The 19474-nt window shown below is 41.9% G+C and overlaps 1 protein-coding gene across 1 annotated transcript; it reads left to right on the top strand.

Moving 5' to 3' along the window:
- The first annotated feature begins 1263 nt into the window (after nt 1-1263).
- On the top strand, nt 1264-18314 carry LOC141771164 (uncharacterized). Its single transcript, XM_074641147.1, has 5 exons — nt 1264-3892; nt 9714-9916; nt 12384-12505; nt 14403-14517; nt 15995-18314. The coding sequence occupies exons 1-5, from the start codon at nt 1405-1407 to the stop codon at nt 16124-16126; spliced, it is 3060 nt and encodes a 1019-aa protein (XP_074497248.1). The 5' UTR covers nt 1264-1404; the 3' UTR covers nt 16127-18314.
- Nucleotides 18315-19474: the final 1160 nt, after the last annotated feature.

Here is a 19474-nt window from a genome sequence, read left to right as displayed (position 1 = left end):
TGTGTGTGTGAGTGTATGGTTAGTGTTTGTGAGGAGGAAATTAATTTAAATATCTATAATGACTTCTGGGTAATCGTAACCAAACAACATTGTGAGTGGGAAAAAATAAAAAGCATAAAAACAGATACATGGACAACAAGGGGGGGAGAAGCAATTACAAGACAGCAATTAAAGGACCCTTCATCATAGTGGTAACACACAGATCATATGATGAAGATGAGCCATCTTCATCATAGTGGTAACACACAGCCTGCTCATATGAGCACACTATTGTGATATATGCATCCAAACCTATTTCTGCCTCTTATGTGGTGATTTATTGAGTCCCCTTTGCGTAAATCCTTTAAACTGTGTGGGCATGAGGAGTGGAGATTTATGGCTTTATGGCCACCTGTGTTTCATTTGTTTAGTCCATTTGGTTGATGGCTGATGCAACAGCTAATCTAATTGGCACTAAGATGGACATCATGGTGTGAATGCACATTTTTTTTAATACAAGAATTTGGCTTTGATTGTGTAGGAGTATAGTTTGAAAAGAAGCCACTTGGATTCAGATGGATGACCTTTGACAGACTCACACCCCCACAGACATGATAGCTGTAATCCAGTCAGTGAAACTGTGTGGAATTAATGAGAAATTAAACATTTTTCATTTATGTTTTCATTTACATTTTAATTACATCTGCTTAGAATCTGCTCTGATTGCTTTTCTTGATTGAATTGTATCTCCTCCTGGCATGATTCTGTCTACTGTTTCTTTACATCACATTTATTCAACTACGTGTGTCTTTAATGTCCTCGTTTTGTCCCACTTGCCTGCAGGTTGTTTTATGACAGCTGAGTCAGTCCTCGGTGACGAGAGACGGGCCGACAGGGAGGGCGGTGAAGCTCTGAAGACGGCGTCACTGAGCATCAGTCTGGAAGAAAACAAACTTCTCATTATCCTCTCTGTCATCAGCGCCGACAGCTGGACGTCTGACCTGGGCGTCTCTTCTCTTCGCCAGGAGACTCTCAAAGTTAAGGAGCGATAAAGGGAAACAGAAGCATAACTCCAGATCGCTGTCAGGAAAACAACTCGTTCTGTTTTTCTTTTTCTTTTTTTGTCCAAAAACTCAGATGTTGTCAGAAAGAAGAGATTAGCAAGAGAGTCAGCTCTCTCTTGCAGTGTCAAGTAAATATTTTCCCCCTTGTCAGAATGAATCAGTAAGAGACTATTTCAGCTATTTCATAATGCGTAGTGTGTTTTTTCCAAACTATGATCTTTCTACCTTTGAGCTGTCGCGCTCTGAATCAAGAATAGACTCTTGATCGTGCCAGCGTTCCCTCTCGCAAATGAGAATTCAACTTGACCTGACAGGCTGCATTTTAATAAAGCATAAGCGAGGACAAACCAATAAAACATAGATGAGGCCAACAACAAGCAGCATGCTGCAGCAGAATAACAACAACAACTACCCCTGCCTGAACGTGTCAGGCTCCACCAGAGAGATGCTCCAGAAGTGCTCCAGAGCCTCTCTGCCCTTCCCCAGCCGACTGGAGCTCGGCCTGGCGGACCTGCCGCTGATCCGGGGCCTCCGAGCCTGGGCCCTGTGCTCCAAGAACCGCCGGAAGCCCGGTGGTCTGCTGGGAGGAGGACAAGCCCCCATAGCTCCTCCTGCAGGCCGCGGGGGTCCCACTTCCTGCCCCAGGCCTGCAGATGTGTACCTGAGCGGGGAGTGGGGTCGCATGGGGTACGGGCTGCCCTTGGGGCTGGACGCCAGGCAGGCTGGGATCGGAGCTTTGGTAACAGTTGCCACTCTGAAGACGTCAGAGGGCAGCGGGAAGACACAGACTCAATGCCTCTTCCTCCGGACTGAGAAAGGGAGCTGTTTGTACTCCACAGCTAAGCCCAGCTCTGGTGTGACTACCAGTGCAGCCTCCAGCGTGGTTGGGGGATGGCTGAGAGGGAAGACAGGAGGAGGAGGCAGAGACATCCAAGCCGGGAGGAGGGACAATGGACCAACTCTGCCAGCACATACTGGAGTAAACCGGGTTAGGGTGCGATCCGGCCGGAGATGGAGGAAGTCCAGTAACGTGAGCGTGAGCAGAGAGAGGCAGCAGAGTAGCAGTGGGGAGGATCCTGCTGGAGAAATCTCTCTGGAAGAAAGGCAGGAAGAGCGAGACAAAGGAGGCCTGGCCAGTAAACAGTTTCCCAGCCCGCAGCAGGACAAACAGGGAGCATGCAGAAGTCCTAGATGCTGCCATAATGCTTCTCCCAAAACCTGTACTCGGTGTGGAAGGAGAGCAGAGAGGAGGGAAAGCCAGGATGAACACGGGGGAGGTGAAAGTCCAAGAAGAGGTGAATCAGATAGGCTGAACTGTGAGGTGAAAGGAATGAGGAAGGAGAGGCAAAGGAATGAGGAGGAGGAGGAGAAGGGAGGCCTCTGTGTGTTAGAGTCATCTAACGCTGTTCTGGCAGCACCAAACCCTGACCTAGAATCGAACCACGTTCACCCAGAAGAGATTAAAGAGGCAGAGAGCAACGAGGAGCCGAAGACAGAAATCTCTAACAGCAAGGACGATTATTCGGAGAGAGAGGAGGACACAAACTCTGAAGTTATGAAAATACATACTGGAAATTTCATTCACGGACACTCTGGACAGGTGACGGATGACTTTACATCATTTTCTGATCGTGTGGAGGCAGATCGAGGAGCAGAGAAAGAGATGGAGAGTGTGGATGTTGGAGAGGAGGAAGGGAGCATCAATCAGACTCCTGCTGAACTATGTGTTGTATCCGACCTGTGTGAGGACATCTCTGTCTCCACCTGCCCTGCCTCCATCAGCACTGCAGCCTCCCCTGAGCCCTCCGCTCCTGTAGAGGGCAGCACCTGCAATGCTGACAATGATACTTGTGGTGTTCAGAGAGAGCAAGAGAACAGCAGGTATCAACAAGAGGCAGCAGACCCAGGGATCATGGGTAAAGAAGAAGTGGACGTAAGCAGATTTGAGCAACAAGAAACGACCTGTGCGACGGACGAGAACAACACTGTGAACGAGAACAAGCTAGAGGAGAGAGAAGCTTCACCTTCACCTCTCAGACACGCAGATCCTTCCATCTTTGAGACAGACAGGAGGAACGTAACAGGAAACTATAGTACAACTGAGCTTAATGGAGCAGAGCGGAGAGATGAGCTGGTGTGGGAAAATAGAGAGGAGGAGTCACAGGAAGAGGATATAGAGGACAGGGTAAATCCTGAGGTAGGGGATGGAGCTGGGGAGATTTGGAGGAGGGACGGCACCTGCAACGAGCTGAAAGATGGAGATGATAAACTTGATGACGACAAAGAACGACAGACGTCAGAGGATGACATACAGGAGAATAATGATACAGACGTGATGAGAAACTGTGCACTAAAAGACAGCTGGAGGTTAGAGGAGTCTGCAGATGGATGCAGGGGAAGGAAAGAAGAGGTTGGAGACACCTGTGGACAAACAAGCATCACTCACGTTGAAGCAAATGGAGAGACCAGCACCGACGTCACTAATGTTGATCCCTCCACCTCTCTTGCAATCGCCCTGGCTAATCCTGCCCCCTCTTCGCCCCCCCTGGGATCCATGGCAACCGGCCTGCCCTGTCTGGAGGCGCAGAAGGAGGAGGAGGAGGAGGAGGAGGAAGGGGTCGGAGTGCCGGCAGGAGACGGAAAAGGAGGCCAGGAAGGGAAGAGGAGGCAACTGGAGGAGCAGGGCGAGGAGGAAAGGGGCTCTACCGTGGCCACTGAGAAAGGGAGGAAAGAGGAGGAGGAGAAGGAAGATGAGTTTGGAGTATTCATGCAGGCGGAGGGAGAGCCAGCCTGGAGCGAGGGATACACCATGTCTGCCTCAGTGCCTTGTGGGAGCAGAGAAAGTGTTGGTGAGTCTCACGGCTGTTAGTTTGTCATTCTCTGTCTCTTTCTCTGTCTTCTGGCCGGCCTTCCCCTCCCTCTCCTTCTCTCTCTCTCTTTTAGCGTCTCTCTCGTCCCTTTGGGAGGGAGAGTGAGTTTGCCTTTCTGTTTGACACAGACATGGGACAGAGGATCTTTTGGTTAAAGGCAACAAAGCTGACATTAAAAGGCTTCAGAAGTAAAGCAGAGTCTGTTAAAGACGTCAGAAAAATACAGATTTTAGAGACAAAAATAACAGCATTTCACACTCGCTCAGAGTATTAGTGCATTTGTAACCTTTTGTACCGTTTCAGGAATGCACACACACACACACACACACACACACACACACACACACACACACACTCTGTTTTAAAGGGCCATACCAGATCACATGGACTCTGTCACAGTTAATCCCTCTGTAAACCATGCTGCGGGTTAGAAATGTGAATGTATTTTTCCTGTTGGTACAGTATGATTAACAGTCACAGTATCATTAGGAGGTAATCAAGGAGACTTTTTAAAGGTTCTCTATATCCAGAGCATTAATACTGCAGCAAACAACCATTTGCTATGTTAAGATATAGAGGAGTAATGTCTACCTGAGCAGAGAATGAAGTCTCTCTCCCTCTGTGAGTGTTGTAATCCCACCTCGCTGTGAGTGCCTTTTAGTGCATGTGAGCGTGCCCCACTGGCTAGCTCATACAGTGGTTGCAGCTGATAACGCCATCGCTGAAGCGTAGCACCCACCCTCCGGTTCACCCTCCAGGTTAACATCGTTAGCTCCGTCAGCACCGTTAGCTGCAAGCACCGTTAGCTGCAAGCCTTCGCCAAGTTGAGAGCCATGCGGAGGCAATAGAAATGCGCCCAATGTCGCATTTGGCACCTTTAAATCAATCTAATTTACATGCAATTATGATGCAACACTGACAAACAATAGCCTACTGCAGAATTGGAGGAGCTATTTTGGACACCTCTGGTTCCGGTAGGGCTTTCCTCGACTAAAGAAATTCTTAGTCGACTAACACTCGTACGATTTTTTTGACTAATAGATTAGTTGATTTAATCGACATATCTGTATAATCAACTAAAACCAAAACAACCAATTCGTTGACTAATGGACTAAGAGAGGGTAGCTTTAGGTTCCTGATGTATGTCCCATTTTCCCATTGACAATGTTACTCTCCGGTGAAATCATGATATAAAAGATGTACAACTAAATTAGAAAATATTTGCTTTGTTGATAAAAAAATTTGAGCTTCAAGTCTGCGGACATAAACACTTGAGGAGAGAAGTCAACTACGACTCCCAAGGTGCATTTCAGCTATAGCTTACAATTCTGTTACATGCGCCGCTAATGCCGTTGAAAGCTAAAGATTTGAGTGTTGAGAAAGCTGAAACACAATCTGTAGTTTACATAAATTCACTGTTTAGATTCCGGGTCAGTTTTTTGGATTAATTCAGCAACTATGGTGCCGAAGCGTCGCTGCAGCTCTGACTAGCTTCTTCTCCATACTGTAGCAAAACAGCAGCCGAGGCTCATGGGTATTGGAGTATTTAGACCCATCCGCCGTTGGCAAAATGACAATCAAAACGTGGTTTCTCAGACTATGAAGTTGAGATAGATAAAGCTGATAAGATAAACCTATATGATCATTGAATTAACCAGCAGAGTCACATGTTTTAACATTGAGGATATCGTTAAAAGAAAATCTAAAAATAGATTTGTTGTGAAGGAGATAAAACTCACAGACACACTGGGATGCTCCTTTTTAGAGCAAAAATACTAAATAATAAATGTACTAATAAATAATGATGTCATCCACAGAACTCTGAGCAAGAATACCAACTGAATGACTAAAATAATAATCTGACATTATGAATTGGCTCTTAAATAATAGTCAACACAAACTCACGACACACATGCGGCTGTGTGTGTGGCATCTTTGAGTCTTTGTGTTTTTTGTTTTTCTGTGTTAATCAGCCCTTATGTTCCCTCATTACGATCCCTTTGGCTAATCACCTAAACCCAGTTTCCACTGCAGGGCCAAACGAGGCTAATCCGGGGCTTACTCATTATTTATTTCTTCTCAGTTTATCCACTTAAAAACATGTTTTGCTGGAGAGTTATCAGCAGAAAGTGTAGTGTACATTTACAGAAAGTCCCATGTGTGAAGTGTCATGGGTTAAAGGACCATTTCAGTGTTTTTTAAAGTTTGTACTCCTTTACTCTTAAAGGGTTCACCCAAATATGTATTTTTGCATCTTTAGTGGCCATGCAGATTGTTTTGGTTTCATTTGCTCAGGTTTGGAGATATTCCCATCACTCTGGATGATCCACAGAACACAATGACCCCCTTTACACCTTGCATTAAATTGTGTCTGCTATCCAGATTGTATCTAGATATGATTTAACCTGATTACATTTACACCTGGTATTAATATGTGTCTCCAGTGTCCACATTGAGATCTGATTGTGATCCGATCGCCAGGTCTGATAGGGCTGAGAGGAAGCCTCCGGAGGCTGCATTATGCACAGGCTTGCAACCGGGTACTGTCGGAGAGGCGGTGTGTAATGCGTGGACACATCAGCCTAAGAGGGCCCGCAAACGTGACTTTGAGTTACAACTACCCTCGCACACACAGAGGGATGAGGAGAGGAGACGCTGAGCACAGACATAGCAGTGGCGATGATTTCCTCCCTGGTCACGACGGTACAGTGAAGACGAAGCTTTCAATATTTGCTGTTGATTACTACCGAAGGTCCGGAGCCCAAAAACTGGTACTCGGGACAGCCCTGGCGTTGCATATTCCCACCCACGTAGTTGTTGTATGTGGATTGAAGACACTAGTGCATTTACACTTGTGTTCAATGTGGTCACAATGCGTTCCTAAACACCTCCAGAAGTGGTTTGGTCGATAGGATAAAAAATCCATCATCAATGCGTTTTGGGTGCATTTACACCGGTACGTTCATGTGGTCAAGAACTATCCGACTGCAATCCGATCACTCAAAACACATTTTAATACCGGGTGTCAAGGGGGTCAATATCACTAGTTTTCATTCAACAGTAGTTCCAATGAAAATTGTCTGGTTTTAAATGTCATTCATCTCCATTGTATCGAGGTGGAGGTATAAATATTGTTTATTAGGTGAACCAATTTATCTTTACAGCTTTGATGATCATTTAAAAATGCATCGAGGCAGCCATGCCTTAACAATATTAACGATATGAATATCAATTGTCAGACTTTTAAAACATCCTGACATCACCATAAAAATCAAAAATCAATTTAAGGCGAGACACCCCAGGTAAAAACATCGTGCACAGATCAATTTTGAGACATTAGGCTATTTTATTATTATTATTATTATTATTATTATTAATAATAATAATAATAACATTATTATTATTATTAATAATAATAGCTTTATTTATAGAGCACTTTTTTCATACCAGAGATGTAGCTCAAAGTGCTTTACAAAAGAAAATACAAATGCAACACATTCAAACAAGGTCAGATTGACAATAAAATTAGACAATAAGAGGACAGTAGATGCTTAAATATATAAGTGAAATTAAAAATGGAGATCATTTAGAATAATAAAAATGAGAGAATTAGTAAAGAATACAATTTATAATAATAATTAGTAGGACATTAATCATAAGCTAAATTAAATAAATAAGTTTTCAGCTGTTGTTTAAAAATTGTAAATTTTTGCTTCCATAAAATGTTCTTCCTTCAGACTAGTTTCAAGAAAACATTTAAAATACACATTTAGGTGTTTTCTTTTAGTACTTTGTGTATTTGTGTCTGTAGACTTCGCCTAAATCAATCAAAAGTTAGCATTAGATAATGCCTCATTTGCATATTTAACCATAACATTTTCAGAAAACTGTCGATATTTAATCGCATGATTGTCCATAGTTAATCGTGATTAATCGCACATTTTTTTTATCTGTTCAAAATGTACCTTAAATGGTGATTTGTCAACTATTTAATACTCTTATCAACATGGGAGTGGAAAAATATGCTGCTTTATGCAAATGTATGTATATATTTATTATTGGAAATCAATTAACAACACAAAACAATGACAGATATTGTCCAGAAACCCTCACAGATACTGCATTTAGCGTAAACACAACGTAAAATGAGTTGAACGATGACACTTTTAATCTTGTGATAAACATGGAGAGCTGTTTCTCGCCCTGGTAAGCACCACTTGGCCCTTCAGTGGAAACGGCACTCCAGTCTGTCCTGACCTGAATTCCTAACCAATCTCTGTTTCTCGCTACATATTAATCATTCAGAGTTGGGTTAAGAGAGGGAGGAGTGAAGGAGTGGTAATCAGGGCCTGGGCCTGTGGGCTCCTGTTAGCCTTAGGTTATGGAGCGACGGGTGAAAGAGAGACTGAAGTGTCTGATAGATAAATACATTATTACACTATGCAACGTCTGAGCAATAAAAGGTAAGAAGGCATGAAGGCCGACCCTCGCAGGGAGTCTCCTGATACAGCAGGTTACGTTTCAGCAACAGACGACACAATGAGACACAAATACTCACTCACTTGTTTCCTCGCAACAAGGTGATTAATGTAATAATTAAGGCACCTCGTCATGCACCGCTGCTGAAAAAGAAAGCCCAGGTTTGAGGGATGCTGTAATCCCACGTTTATCCTTCTGATACCAAATGTGTTCTTGTGTGGAGCCGTTCTCTCAGGTGTAAAATAACATCCGACTGAAACTACACAGCACTACTGGAGTATTGGTGGAGACGTTCATACTACAGTATTCTTCTCAGGCTTGTGCAAAATGTAATTATATTCTTCTAAAAGGTTTATCAAAGTGTGTTGTTACGTAAGGGATAATGTACAGCGAGCTGGTCATTGTTGTGAAAGGATCCCCGACAGGGCGATGCTGCACCCCGACGCGAATCCCTGAAGGGGTTTCTTTCACAACAATGACCCGCTAGCTGTACATTATCCCGCTTATTACCCGGCTACTTACTTAAGAAATCAATATTTTGACACAAAAACGTTACACCAGAGTCTGACATCAGAACTGCACCCATAGCAACGGTCTGTTATACATAGCAACGGTCTGCTATACATAGCAACGGTCTGCTATACATAGCAACGGTCTGCTATACATAGCAACGGTCTGTTATACCTAGCAACGGTCTGTTATACATAGCAACGGTCTGTTATACATAGCAACGGTCTGCTATACATAGCAACGGTCTGCTATACGTAGCAACGGTCTATTATACCTAGCAACGGTCTGTTATACATAGCAACGGTCTGTTATACATAGCAATGGTCTGTTATACATAGCAACGGTCTGTTATACAGAAATTATAGACCGCAGAACGCCGTCATTGACCAATCAGAATCGAATATTCAACACAGCCGTGTAATAAAGTTTTATAGTGAATGGACTGTTGTAACTGGGATACTGCTGGGATAGTAGTAGAAATATGAGAGGCAGATATCCCAAAATCTCTGTGAATGACACTAAAACTACCTGACTAATGTCATGTCATTTGGTTAAACTGACCCTTTATGAGGTCATCCTAATAATTAATCTAATCTTTGACTGCATGGACACAGTTATGATAATAGATGCCAGTTGTTAGCCATCTGTGTTTCTAGCTAACCCCTTCAATGTGGGTTTAATTGGTCGTCCATCCAGGTCATCTGAATGAGGGCAAAGCCGGCTGGAAACACACCACAACACTACAGGGACGTCTACAACTGAGACCGTACTCTGTAATATTGACCGTGTGTGTGTTTGTGTCTGAAAACAGCACTTGGAAACCACGCCATCACCGGGGAGTCGACCCACTGGACACCAGGCTGGACGGACAGCTCGTCCCACCAATCGGACGACAGCTGGACAGCCTTTCCTCAGGATTCGTCGTCAGATGGATGTCGGGACGCGGTGGGACAGTGGTGGCCGACCAGCGCCGTGGAGGAGAGCAGAGACGGCCTCTCGGCCAATCAGAATCTGGTATAGTTGTGCTTCTGTGCTCAGATCTTCTTTCTGTTTCACTTGCATCCATTTCTCTGAGAATTCACTGACAAACTCTCTCTATGATTAGCTCATTTGAATCATCAGCATTCATTATGTCATTGTAGTCAAGCTGCTATTGGAAATTACTGGCTGGTTACGACCGCGGTATCCTCGACCTGTGATGTTGAGTTCAAGAGTTATTTGTGTAGTTATCGAGTCCCCTGTTGATCATATGGTAGAAAACAAATCTGTGATTTAGCCCCTTGTTAGAAACCACTTTTTTTAAGACACATAAAAGCTTCAAAATTCACAAATGGGATATTAATTGATGTATTTTATATCGTAGAACAAAACGTTAGAATCTCTTCACAGCCTGTGTTAACCACAGACCTTATTTCCAGACCCTGTATGGCCAAAACTCACCCTCAACATCACCAATACCTCTATTAAAGTAACCTTAATGTCTAAATCCTACAGTATCACTTGCCCAGATTTGGCCAACCTTTGGTTCAAACATAATAATTTTAAAATACAGATATTGACCTTTTTTTGGTAGCAAATTGCAGAACATTTTGGCCTCTAGCTGACCTTGTGTTCATAAAATGCTTCTCCCCTCAAGCTCAGTTTGAGTCTTGACTGCACTTTCTAAATTTGGAGTCAGAACAAATAGTTTGCAATTATTGATATTGAGAGTCAGATAGACAGAAAATCGAAGAGTGCCCGTGGTAACTGCAGATCCTCAGGGCAGCTAATGCTGCAAGCAGATTGCTCCTGAACCTCGTCAAAGTGAAAAGTGCTCCAAAGTAAGATTGCGTTAATAAAAACAGGTGCATCTCAGACACAGTAATAGTGCCATTCCACTGCATTTAATGTGACTTCGTCCACACAGAAAATATGACCTGCAAACAACAGCTGTTTTTAGGCCTCCACTAAGACGTATTTCAGTTACTGATGTTGCTTCCAGCTGAGGCTGAAATGTGTTGACACATTCTGGCTGCTGGCTAAAGCATCTGAGGCTACCAAAGTAAATCAATCACAACGATAAACACGCAGTATACGGAATATTTGTTTCCGTTTATAAATCCAGGCCACATTTATCAGGGCAGTTGTACCCCAAAGGATAGCTATGCTGTATGTTAACCTCGATGTGTCTAAAATAAACTGCTCATGAATTATTTCAGTTAAGAATTATTTATTCAGACTTTGGTGCATCATTTAATCTGAAGCCACTTCTTTGACATTTGTGGTTTTGATCAAAATGTCCATCAGCCTCAGCTCTACTTTGTATTTAGCAGTGAAAGTGAAGCCAATGCTGAAGTGCCTTAAACCTGCATTCTCTCTAACAGCCAGCAGGGGGCGACTCCTCTGGTTGCTAAAAGAAGTCTGATTGTATAGAAGTCTATGAGAAAATGAGCCTACTTCTCTCTTGATTTATTACCTCAGTAAACATTGTAAACATGAGTTTATGGTCTCAATCGCTAGTTTCAAGTCTTCTTCAATACAGCATGATGTTCATTTAGTAAATTATGGTCCCATTTAGAGTCAAATAGACCATAAAGCAGGGGATGCTTTAGGGCGGGGCTACCTTGTGATTGACAGGTCGCTACCACGGCGTTGTCCGGTCTGGGAGTTATTCGTGTTTCCATCTTACTACTTTAGCTCTTTCACAGAGTGTTTTCAATTCATGAAAGTTAATTCTAACCTTTTTGGTCGCCTAGAAATGTTATTCAGCGTTCGGTTGTACTTAGCTCCACCCTATCATGTCACTTCTGGTTGCAAAAAAACAAGATGGCGACGACCAAAATGCCAAACCCGAGGCTTCAAAACAACAGTCCACAAACCAATGGGTGACGTCATGTTAACTACGTCCACTTCTTATATACAGTCCATAGTATTTCGTGCTAATTAGCTGCTGGCATGACTGTAGACTCTTAAACATGTTAATCAACACCTTGATCTGAATGTTTAAAAAAATAACTGGATCCAAAATATGAGAAAAAAATATTGTATATTTAAAACAAATAAACCCTAAACTATAACGTCCTTGTCCAGAAGTAATTATGAGCCATGCTGTACCTCTTTTCAATTTCCTGCACCATTACCATAGAAACACAGTTCATCCTGGCGTAGCCCTGGGGGTTGGGTGACTTTGAAGTTTTTAAACTTAAAATGAGTTATTTTTTTGAGACTCGCATTAGACCCGTCTAAGCTCTCAGTGCTTTTTTCTTTAAAAATGGCAAAAAAGAAGAAGCCGGCACTGCAGGAAGAGTCTCCCAGTGGACATTAAACGCAGTGAAAAGATGCAGATGAAAAATGAGCTCTGCCGAAAGCTGCAGTGTTGGAAGAAATCTGCTTTAATGAGTTGTTTCATATGCTTATAGTGCCATGAAGAGGCCTTTTAAGAAATCCACTTCATATGTGATGGTCTCTCTGATGTTGTAGTAACTCTTTGTCTCTCCTGTAGGCGGCTGTCATTGCTGAAGCCTTCCCCTCGCTGCCTGCTTCGTCCTCATGTGACCCCTGTGACCTCGACACTGTTCCCACACTGACCCAGCTCCTCAGGGGCGGAGCCAGCCAGGACCACGGGTAGGTAAACCATCTCGACTCAGCCCGACTGTATGTCCCTTAATATAACCGAATCATTTTGATGTACTCTATATCAGTTGATCTGCTGCGGTGTTTACTGTGTTGACAAATTCCTCTGATTTGTAATAGGATAAATCAGAGAAATCTGACATGACGTGATTGTAATCAGCTTTAGGAAAATGACACGGAGGATTCTTTCCTGTCAGAAGCTCATATTTACTGCAAATCTGACAGGACATGAACACAGCAACTGCACAGAAAGTTAACCTGCAAGTGTGCCACAGCTGAGAAGTTTAAAGTTCGGATCTATTATGTTTTTCTGTTTTTTTTTATATCATTCTGTAGCTTCCCAGTGGTGTTCCTTATGTATTCAAATCCCAACATTCAAATTTTGGTCGAAGTACGTACTGTATGTTTTAGCGTCAAAATGCTGTTTTCCCAAGAACATCTAAAAACGTTTTCCCCACATGACCGGACATATGTTTCTGCATAATGACACTGATACACAGTAACTTAGATGGCGGTCAGCCTGCTCCCAGTTTGGAGAAACAGACAGGAGTACCGGCATGGAAGCTAAGCGATGTACTGCTGTGGACGCCACGTTAGTTCAGATCTGAAAGTCACACAATAACACAAACAAACTTACCGATCGATGCAGCGGTAGACCAACAACTCCTGTGTTCTGTGAGATAAAATTACTGTTTTGTCAAAGGAGTCTGGTGGCTTTAAAGAGAGCGATATGACGGTTTAATTTCCTCATCAGAAAGGTCATACTGTTAGTATCATTGTCAGTGTAAAGTAATGAAAATATTCTAAATATAGCGTACACTTTTTTTTAGGTGTTCTGGTTTTCTGTTTGTTTTTTGTCTGCTGCTCCTGTCCACAGCCGCTTTACCTCACTGTGAGACAGCCCTTTCCGACGGGGAACTGAAGACGCTATTTTGCTCTCTTCAAAGCCACCAGACTCCATTGACAAAAACAGTAATTTTACCTTTCAGATTGGGGGAGTATACATACAACACCATGGGATAAAAGAAGATAAGAAACAAAATAGCAAGTACTCCCAACTCCCAACTGCCAAACTGATTCCTGTGTAGTGTAAGGGGATGGGATAATCAATTTTGTGTGGAGCATTATTCATACAAGAGCAGTTGTTCAATGGTACATGATAATAATGTGTATCATCAATATGACACATGTGCCAGTGTTACACCAAATTAATTATTTCTCATTGCAAGTATTGAACAATTATGCGTGTGCATCAGCACTGTTTGTTTCTATGTGTTTGTGTGTTTCATCTAAGCCAGAGTTGTGCAGTGGAGAACCAGGCGTTTATGGAAAGAGTTGACTTTTAAACAAAGATCTCATTTGATGTTTTGTTGTAAAAATGTATGATGGAATCAAGGTGGTTGTGTGGAGTTATGTTAGGATCAAATACTATGTTTTATAAAACGTAACAAAGTGTGGCCACCAAGTGGTTAATGAGGTGAACTACAAGGTGGAGGCAGACTGCATGTCTGGAGACAGGACATTGTGTTTATGACTGATTATCAGAGGGCAGAGTTTGACATTGATGCACATTACAGTTGAACAAATGTGGGTTTTTGAAATACTGATAATTGTTCTTTGGAGCACCAAATGCCATTATTCAGTATCATCATTAATAAACAGTTCACAGACAGAATTTACAAGTGACACATAAATTCTCCAGGAACATCCCTAACATGATGTACTGTGGGTGGTTATCTGATTCTCAAATTTCATGTCAGAGTTTGTATATAAAATGTAGTCCCCAGACTGTCGTTCACCCTTCCATCCACACACCTGTCACTTTGTGAGAAAACCAGCATCCACTGATTCATCGCTTCCTGTGTGTTGTTCCTGTCTGACCCTGCAGGCTGTTGGACAGCTTCCATGACTTGAACAAAATGATTTGCCAGAGATACAAGCGAGCGAACGGCGTGTCTCGTGACCTGCTGCTGAGGACTTTACACCTGGAGCAGCCGTCCACTGTGAGTAAAGACTGGTGTCGTTCACACTGACAAACATGGGACTGCAGCAGTTCTCTAGAAAACAAAGTCACTTGATTCACATCCTGCTGACGCGTTTCAGTGTCCAGCTCTCTGTTAGAAAACACTTAACAAATCGAATGTTACAGTAAATGATCTCTGTGTCTACACACACTCATATGCACTTAATTTCACGCAGAGGAATTAGCACAGAGCACTTAGTGTACGGTTTCCATTTGTTAAGCTCCCAAGGTTGTTGAATTGAATTTGTCAGAGCAGCCGTGACGGAGTGTAAAATTACCTGATAGTGCTGTTTGACTGATGAACACTGCAGCTCCATTCAAATGAAGTGACCGCTGTTATATGCAAAACACTTGTTGCACTTCACAGTCGCTGATAAATGAGCAGAGCAGGCCGGCTGGTCTCACAGTTGAACCGAACCATGTGAGGAAACTACAGAGCACCTGATGTGTGGTTTAACTCCCTGCTCCACTGTCTCCTCTGCAGGGGAGCAGAGTAGGAAATACCCCACTACATTTGTATTGTTTTATTTATTAATGTTGAGTCATTCAGGAACTACATGTTAGCTAAACATTCATCAGCTGATTTTTTTCTTATTTGGAACCTACTGGATTGGATTTTGTCTACTTTATAATAAATACATAGAAATATTGTACAAATGTTTTACAACAGAGGCCGCTAGAGCTCGACAGTCTAAATGTAAAGGGTTTTATTTGTGAAATTATACCAAGATATTAATCTTTAATGTAATTGTGATTTACTTGTGATGAAATGTTGCACCATAAATACAAAAAAAGTTATAGATTTTGTCTATTAAATAAATGTTCTACTCGTAAATGTATTTTGAATTTAATTTATTGTAGTTTATTATTTATTTATTTATTTAACCTTTTACTTAACCAGGAATTCCTTTGAAATTAAAATCTCTTTTTCAAAGGAGACCTGGCCAAGATAGCATGCCATTATAATGTTACAAAAAATTGGAAAATAAAGCTTGTCAAAAACAGACAAGGGACAACAGATATACTGTATAATACAAAATCCAGTTTAGGAATAACCATTGCACTTGTTTTTTGTTATCAGAGCACCACTGTCTGTAAAACGTTGTCCAAAGGGAGTTCATACAACATCAGATATGGTTGTAAGGTTTTATTAACTCATAAGATTCCACGACTATATGAAGAATGCCCGTCCTAGTGTCCCAAAACCCAAGGTGACGTCTTTAAATAGTTAGTTTTGTTCAATCAACAGACCAAAACACAAACATCTTCCATTTACAATCACATGGAACTAGAGGACCAATACCAAAATAACCAAATACCAACCACAATGGTAATAAATTATTATACTTGTACAAACTCATCACTTATGGAGTAAACCGCTGAGTTGTGTTGCTGATTTCAGCAGATGTGCAGTCGTCTAATATCACATCTGCATCGTTGTGTTCTGATCTTTCTAGGAAAGCAGACCTGCTCCCTGGACAGCCAACCGCCGTCATTCCCCCGGCCTCCCCTCAGCCAATCAGCACGCTCAGAACGCTGCCGCTAAGCGACGGCTGTCATATGACTACAACAGAAACGTCATGGAGTAACTGTGCGAGTTCAGCTCTGTGATTCATCAACGTTTGCCTGAAGAACTGCAGGTTTGAACGCCGGCAGGGCAGAACGGACCAACGGCAGGTTTCTCAATACTCTGGACTGACTACATGTGTACTCGTCAGACACTGACTGACCTTCTGACTCTTTGCACTCTCCCTGCTTATCTAAACCTGAGCCGGTGAGTAGACGTAACCTGGATCGGAAAACGGAGCGACAGTTGTGTTTCAGAAGTTGTCTCCTCCAGCTCCTGTTGATGTATACTGGTGGAGTGTTTCCATCACACATGTGCCACCTTGTTCACCACCACCCTCCTGTTTTAAGTCCCATGTTGACCCTGATAACAGCAGCTTGTTTGTCATTCGTCACCATGTTGGAGGAAGAGTCAAGAACATTATAATGTCACCACGTCAACCCTGAAATTTTCCTTCCTTTTCTTTATTATCTAAGAAGATTTGTAAATTGTATTCTTCATAGAAATATTTCTCTGCGTCAGAGCTGCTGTTTTGGTTCAGAAATTGTCTCATTGATTGAAATCAAAACTCGACGGGTTGAGCCAAACAAAAACATTAACCTGCAAGGAATGACTGATTTAAAAAAGAAATATCACATCATTTTCTTCTTGCATTCGTGATTTTAGAAGGTCAGCATGCTGTGCTAACTATAAGCAAACTCCTTCTCTTACTTTTTGCAAAAGATGACATATGTTTCTTATCTAGAATATTGTCCACCAAAGAGTTGTCGAACTCAACCAATGAGACTTTTCTTCTCCTTCTGGAGCAGCTCTGCCAGTAAAAGCTGTAGAACTGATGTTGTGTTCCTGTCATGTGGAAATGGAGGAGAGCAATAAGAGGAAAGGATTTCTGTTACAACTTGCAATCAATCACATTATTAAACAGCTCAAGATGGCAATTGCAAATGTTACTGATACTGATGCAGACTGAAATAACAGTTATTTAGCACTGAACCGTTTGGGTGTAAAACAAAGAAATATGTTTTTATATTTGCCACATTAGCACTGAATTAGTCACAGGGAAGGAAACATTCATGTTTGCTTTTTGAGCTAAAGTACATTTTAAGTTATATTAACAAATATAGTGACAAATAGTTTCTGTCTGATGTTTTTGTTTAGTTTGAGATAGAAACAAGCGATGACATAAAGCTCCTTTTTTTTTGCTGTTGCTCCATAAACACGGTGGCTTTTAACCTCGTAACCACAGGAAATCTTTATTCAAACATGCTGTAACCGACAACAGGAACCTGCTCTACTTACGCCAACATATGTCTACAGATGTCAATGTCAGCTGGATTCATGCAAACGTCAGAGTTCATTTCCCTCCCTTTCTTGTTTTTGAGTGATAGACGTAACAGAAAATCCTCTGGAGAACAAAGTAAAGCTTAGTTTTACTTGCAGAATGCTGAAGATGGGTCTTTAAATGTTCCTTTACATTGTGCAGAGTGGTGCATGTGCTTTCATTGTGTATCTACTGCAGAAAAGTCAACGACAGGAATTCATTTCAAAAGGATTTTTGGTTCCTCAGAGAAACAAGTTTGTCTTCCAGTTAGTGCCAACAGGAACACCAATGAAAGTGCCAATGTTTACGAGGTAACAGAAGCGAAGCAGACTCATTCAGGAGGAAACGTCGCCTCTTGTTTCTCACACACTGAAGTGGACTCAGACTCAAATGTTGGCATGTGATGTTTCTCTTTTTTCCTCGTCTTTCTGTCTGGCTTCCTGTTCGCCTCTCTCTCTCTCTCTCTCTTCAGTACACTCACAGTTGAGTCCACTTCACGGGCAAAACTTGAATCTAGCTGCCAATCAAAACAATGTTTTTATTATTAATATTGTTCACATTATGACCATGTCAATGATGCACTGTACATTTTTAATTTAGACATATTATCACCTCAGAAGGTTAATTTCGCCGTTCGTTGTATATTTCACTTGTCAACTCGATCATTTGTGATGATATTCAGAAACAATCGTGTGTGTGCGTGCGTGTGTGCGTGTGTGCGTGTGTGTGTGTGTGTGTGTGTGTGTGTGTGTGTGTGTGCGTGTGCCATTTGTACAAACTACAAGTTGCTGAAAAAGAAAAAGATGAATATTTTCTGATCTGTTCAAACGAGGAAGAAGGAGTTGTCGCCTTGTTAACTGATGTAATAAAACGATACTGTGTGATGGCTCATCGCTTCCTCGTGACATTCAGACGTACGTGACGTGTTCAGAATGACGTATCCTCTAACTGACAAGCTATAACCACCATAAGATAAGCTGTCTGAGACCTTTGCCTGAAACAGAGGAATCTAATTATGTAAATATCATATGGTGGTATGGATTCACTTCCTGGCCAGAGGAGGACTGAATTCAGCAATCAATAACTCTTTCAATGTACATATGGACGTAAGAGTATTGTATTAAGTAGGGCTTTCAAAGTCAACGTGATAATAACGCATTAACACAAATTTGTTTTAACGCCACTAATTTCTTTAACACATTAACACAACTTGCGATTTTTACGTTGTAGCGGGCTAAATAACGCTCCAAACGTACACAATTTTGGCGAGGAAAAACTGTCATGGCCATTTTCAAAGGGGTCCCTTGACCTCTGACCTCCAGATATGTGAATGTAAATGGGTTCTCTGGGTACCCACGAGTCTCCCCTTTACAGATATGCCCACTTTATGATAATCACATGCAGTTTGGGGCAAGTCATAGTCAAGTCAGCACACTGACACACTGACAGCTGTTGTTGCCTGTTGGGCTGCAGTTTGCCATGTTGTGATTTGAGCATATTTGTTATGCTAAATGCAGTACCTGTGAGGGTTTCTGGACAATATCTGTCATTGTTCTGTGTTGTTAACTGATTTCCAACAATCAATATATACTTACATTTGCATAAAGCACGATATTTGTCCACTCCCATGTTGATAAGAGTATTAAATACCTGACAAATCTCCCTTTAAGGTACATTTTGAACAGATAAAAAACGTGTGATTTATTTGCGATTAATTGTGATTAGATATTTTCAATCGATTGACAGCCCTAATATTAAGATAGATTTTTAAGTTTTTGTAGACTGAAATCTGAACCTAGCATTATCCAGGGGTGTTTTCTCTTCTTAACTTGAAAGTCAGCCAACTTTTTCATGTGATGAATGTGAAAATGGTGTTTCATGTTAATCCTACTGCCACACTCTGGAGTGAAAATCCTTCGGCCGGGGCAGAATATTTCTCTTAATGTGCTGATTTCAGTTTTGTAGTAGAAAACGGCAAGAAATTGTTGCATCAGAACACACAGTGATATAAAACCATGCTGATTTTAGAGAATACGTCAATTCTGTCCG

The sequence above is a fragment of the Sebastes fasciatus genome, chromosome 7, assembly GCF_043250625.1.
Source record: "Sebastes fasciatus isolate fSebFas1 chromosome 7, fSebFas1.pri, whole genome shotgun sequence".
Lineage (NCBI taxonomy): Eukaryota > Metazoa > Chordata > Actinopteri > Perciformes > Sebastidae > Sebastes > Sebastes fasciatus.
The sequence above is the reverse complement of the archived record's forward strand: the minus strand, read 5'-3'. Positions and strand labels throughout refer to the sequence as shown.

Bases quoted from the DNA above. Each gene is read 5' to 3' on its own strand.
- LOC141771164 (XM_074641147.1), top strand. From the start codon at position 1,405: ATGAGGCCAACAACAAGCAGCATGCTGCAGCAGAATAACAACAACAAC. The intron at 3,893-9,713 runs GTGAGTCTCACG...GTCTGAAAACAG, and splicing joins TGGGAGCAGAGAAAGTGTTG to CACTTGGAAACCACGCCATC. The intron at 12,506-14,402 runs GTAGGTAAACCA...CTGACCCTGCAG, and splicing joins GGAGCCAGCCAGGACCACGG to GCTGTTGGACAGCTTCCATG.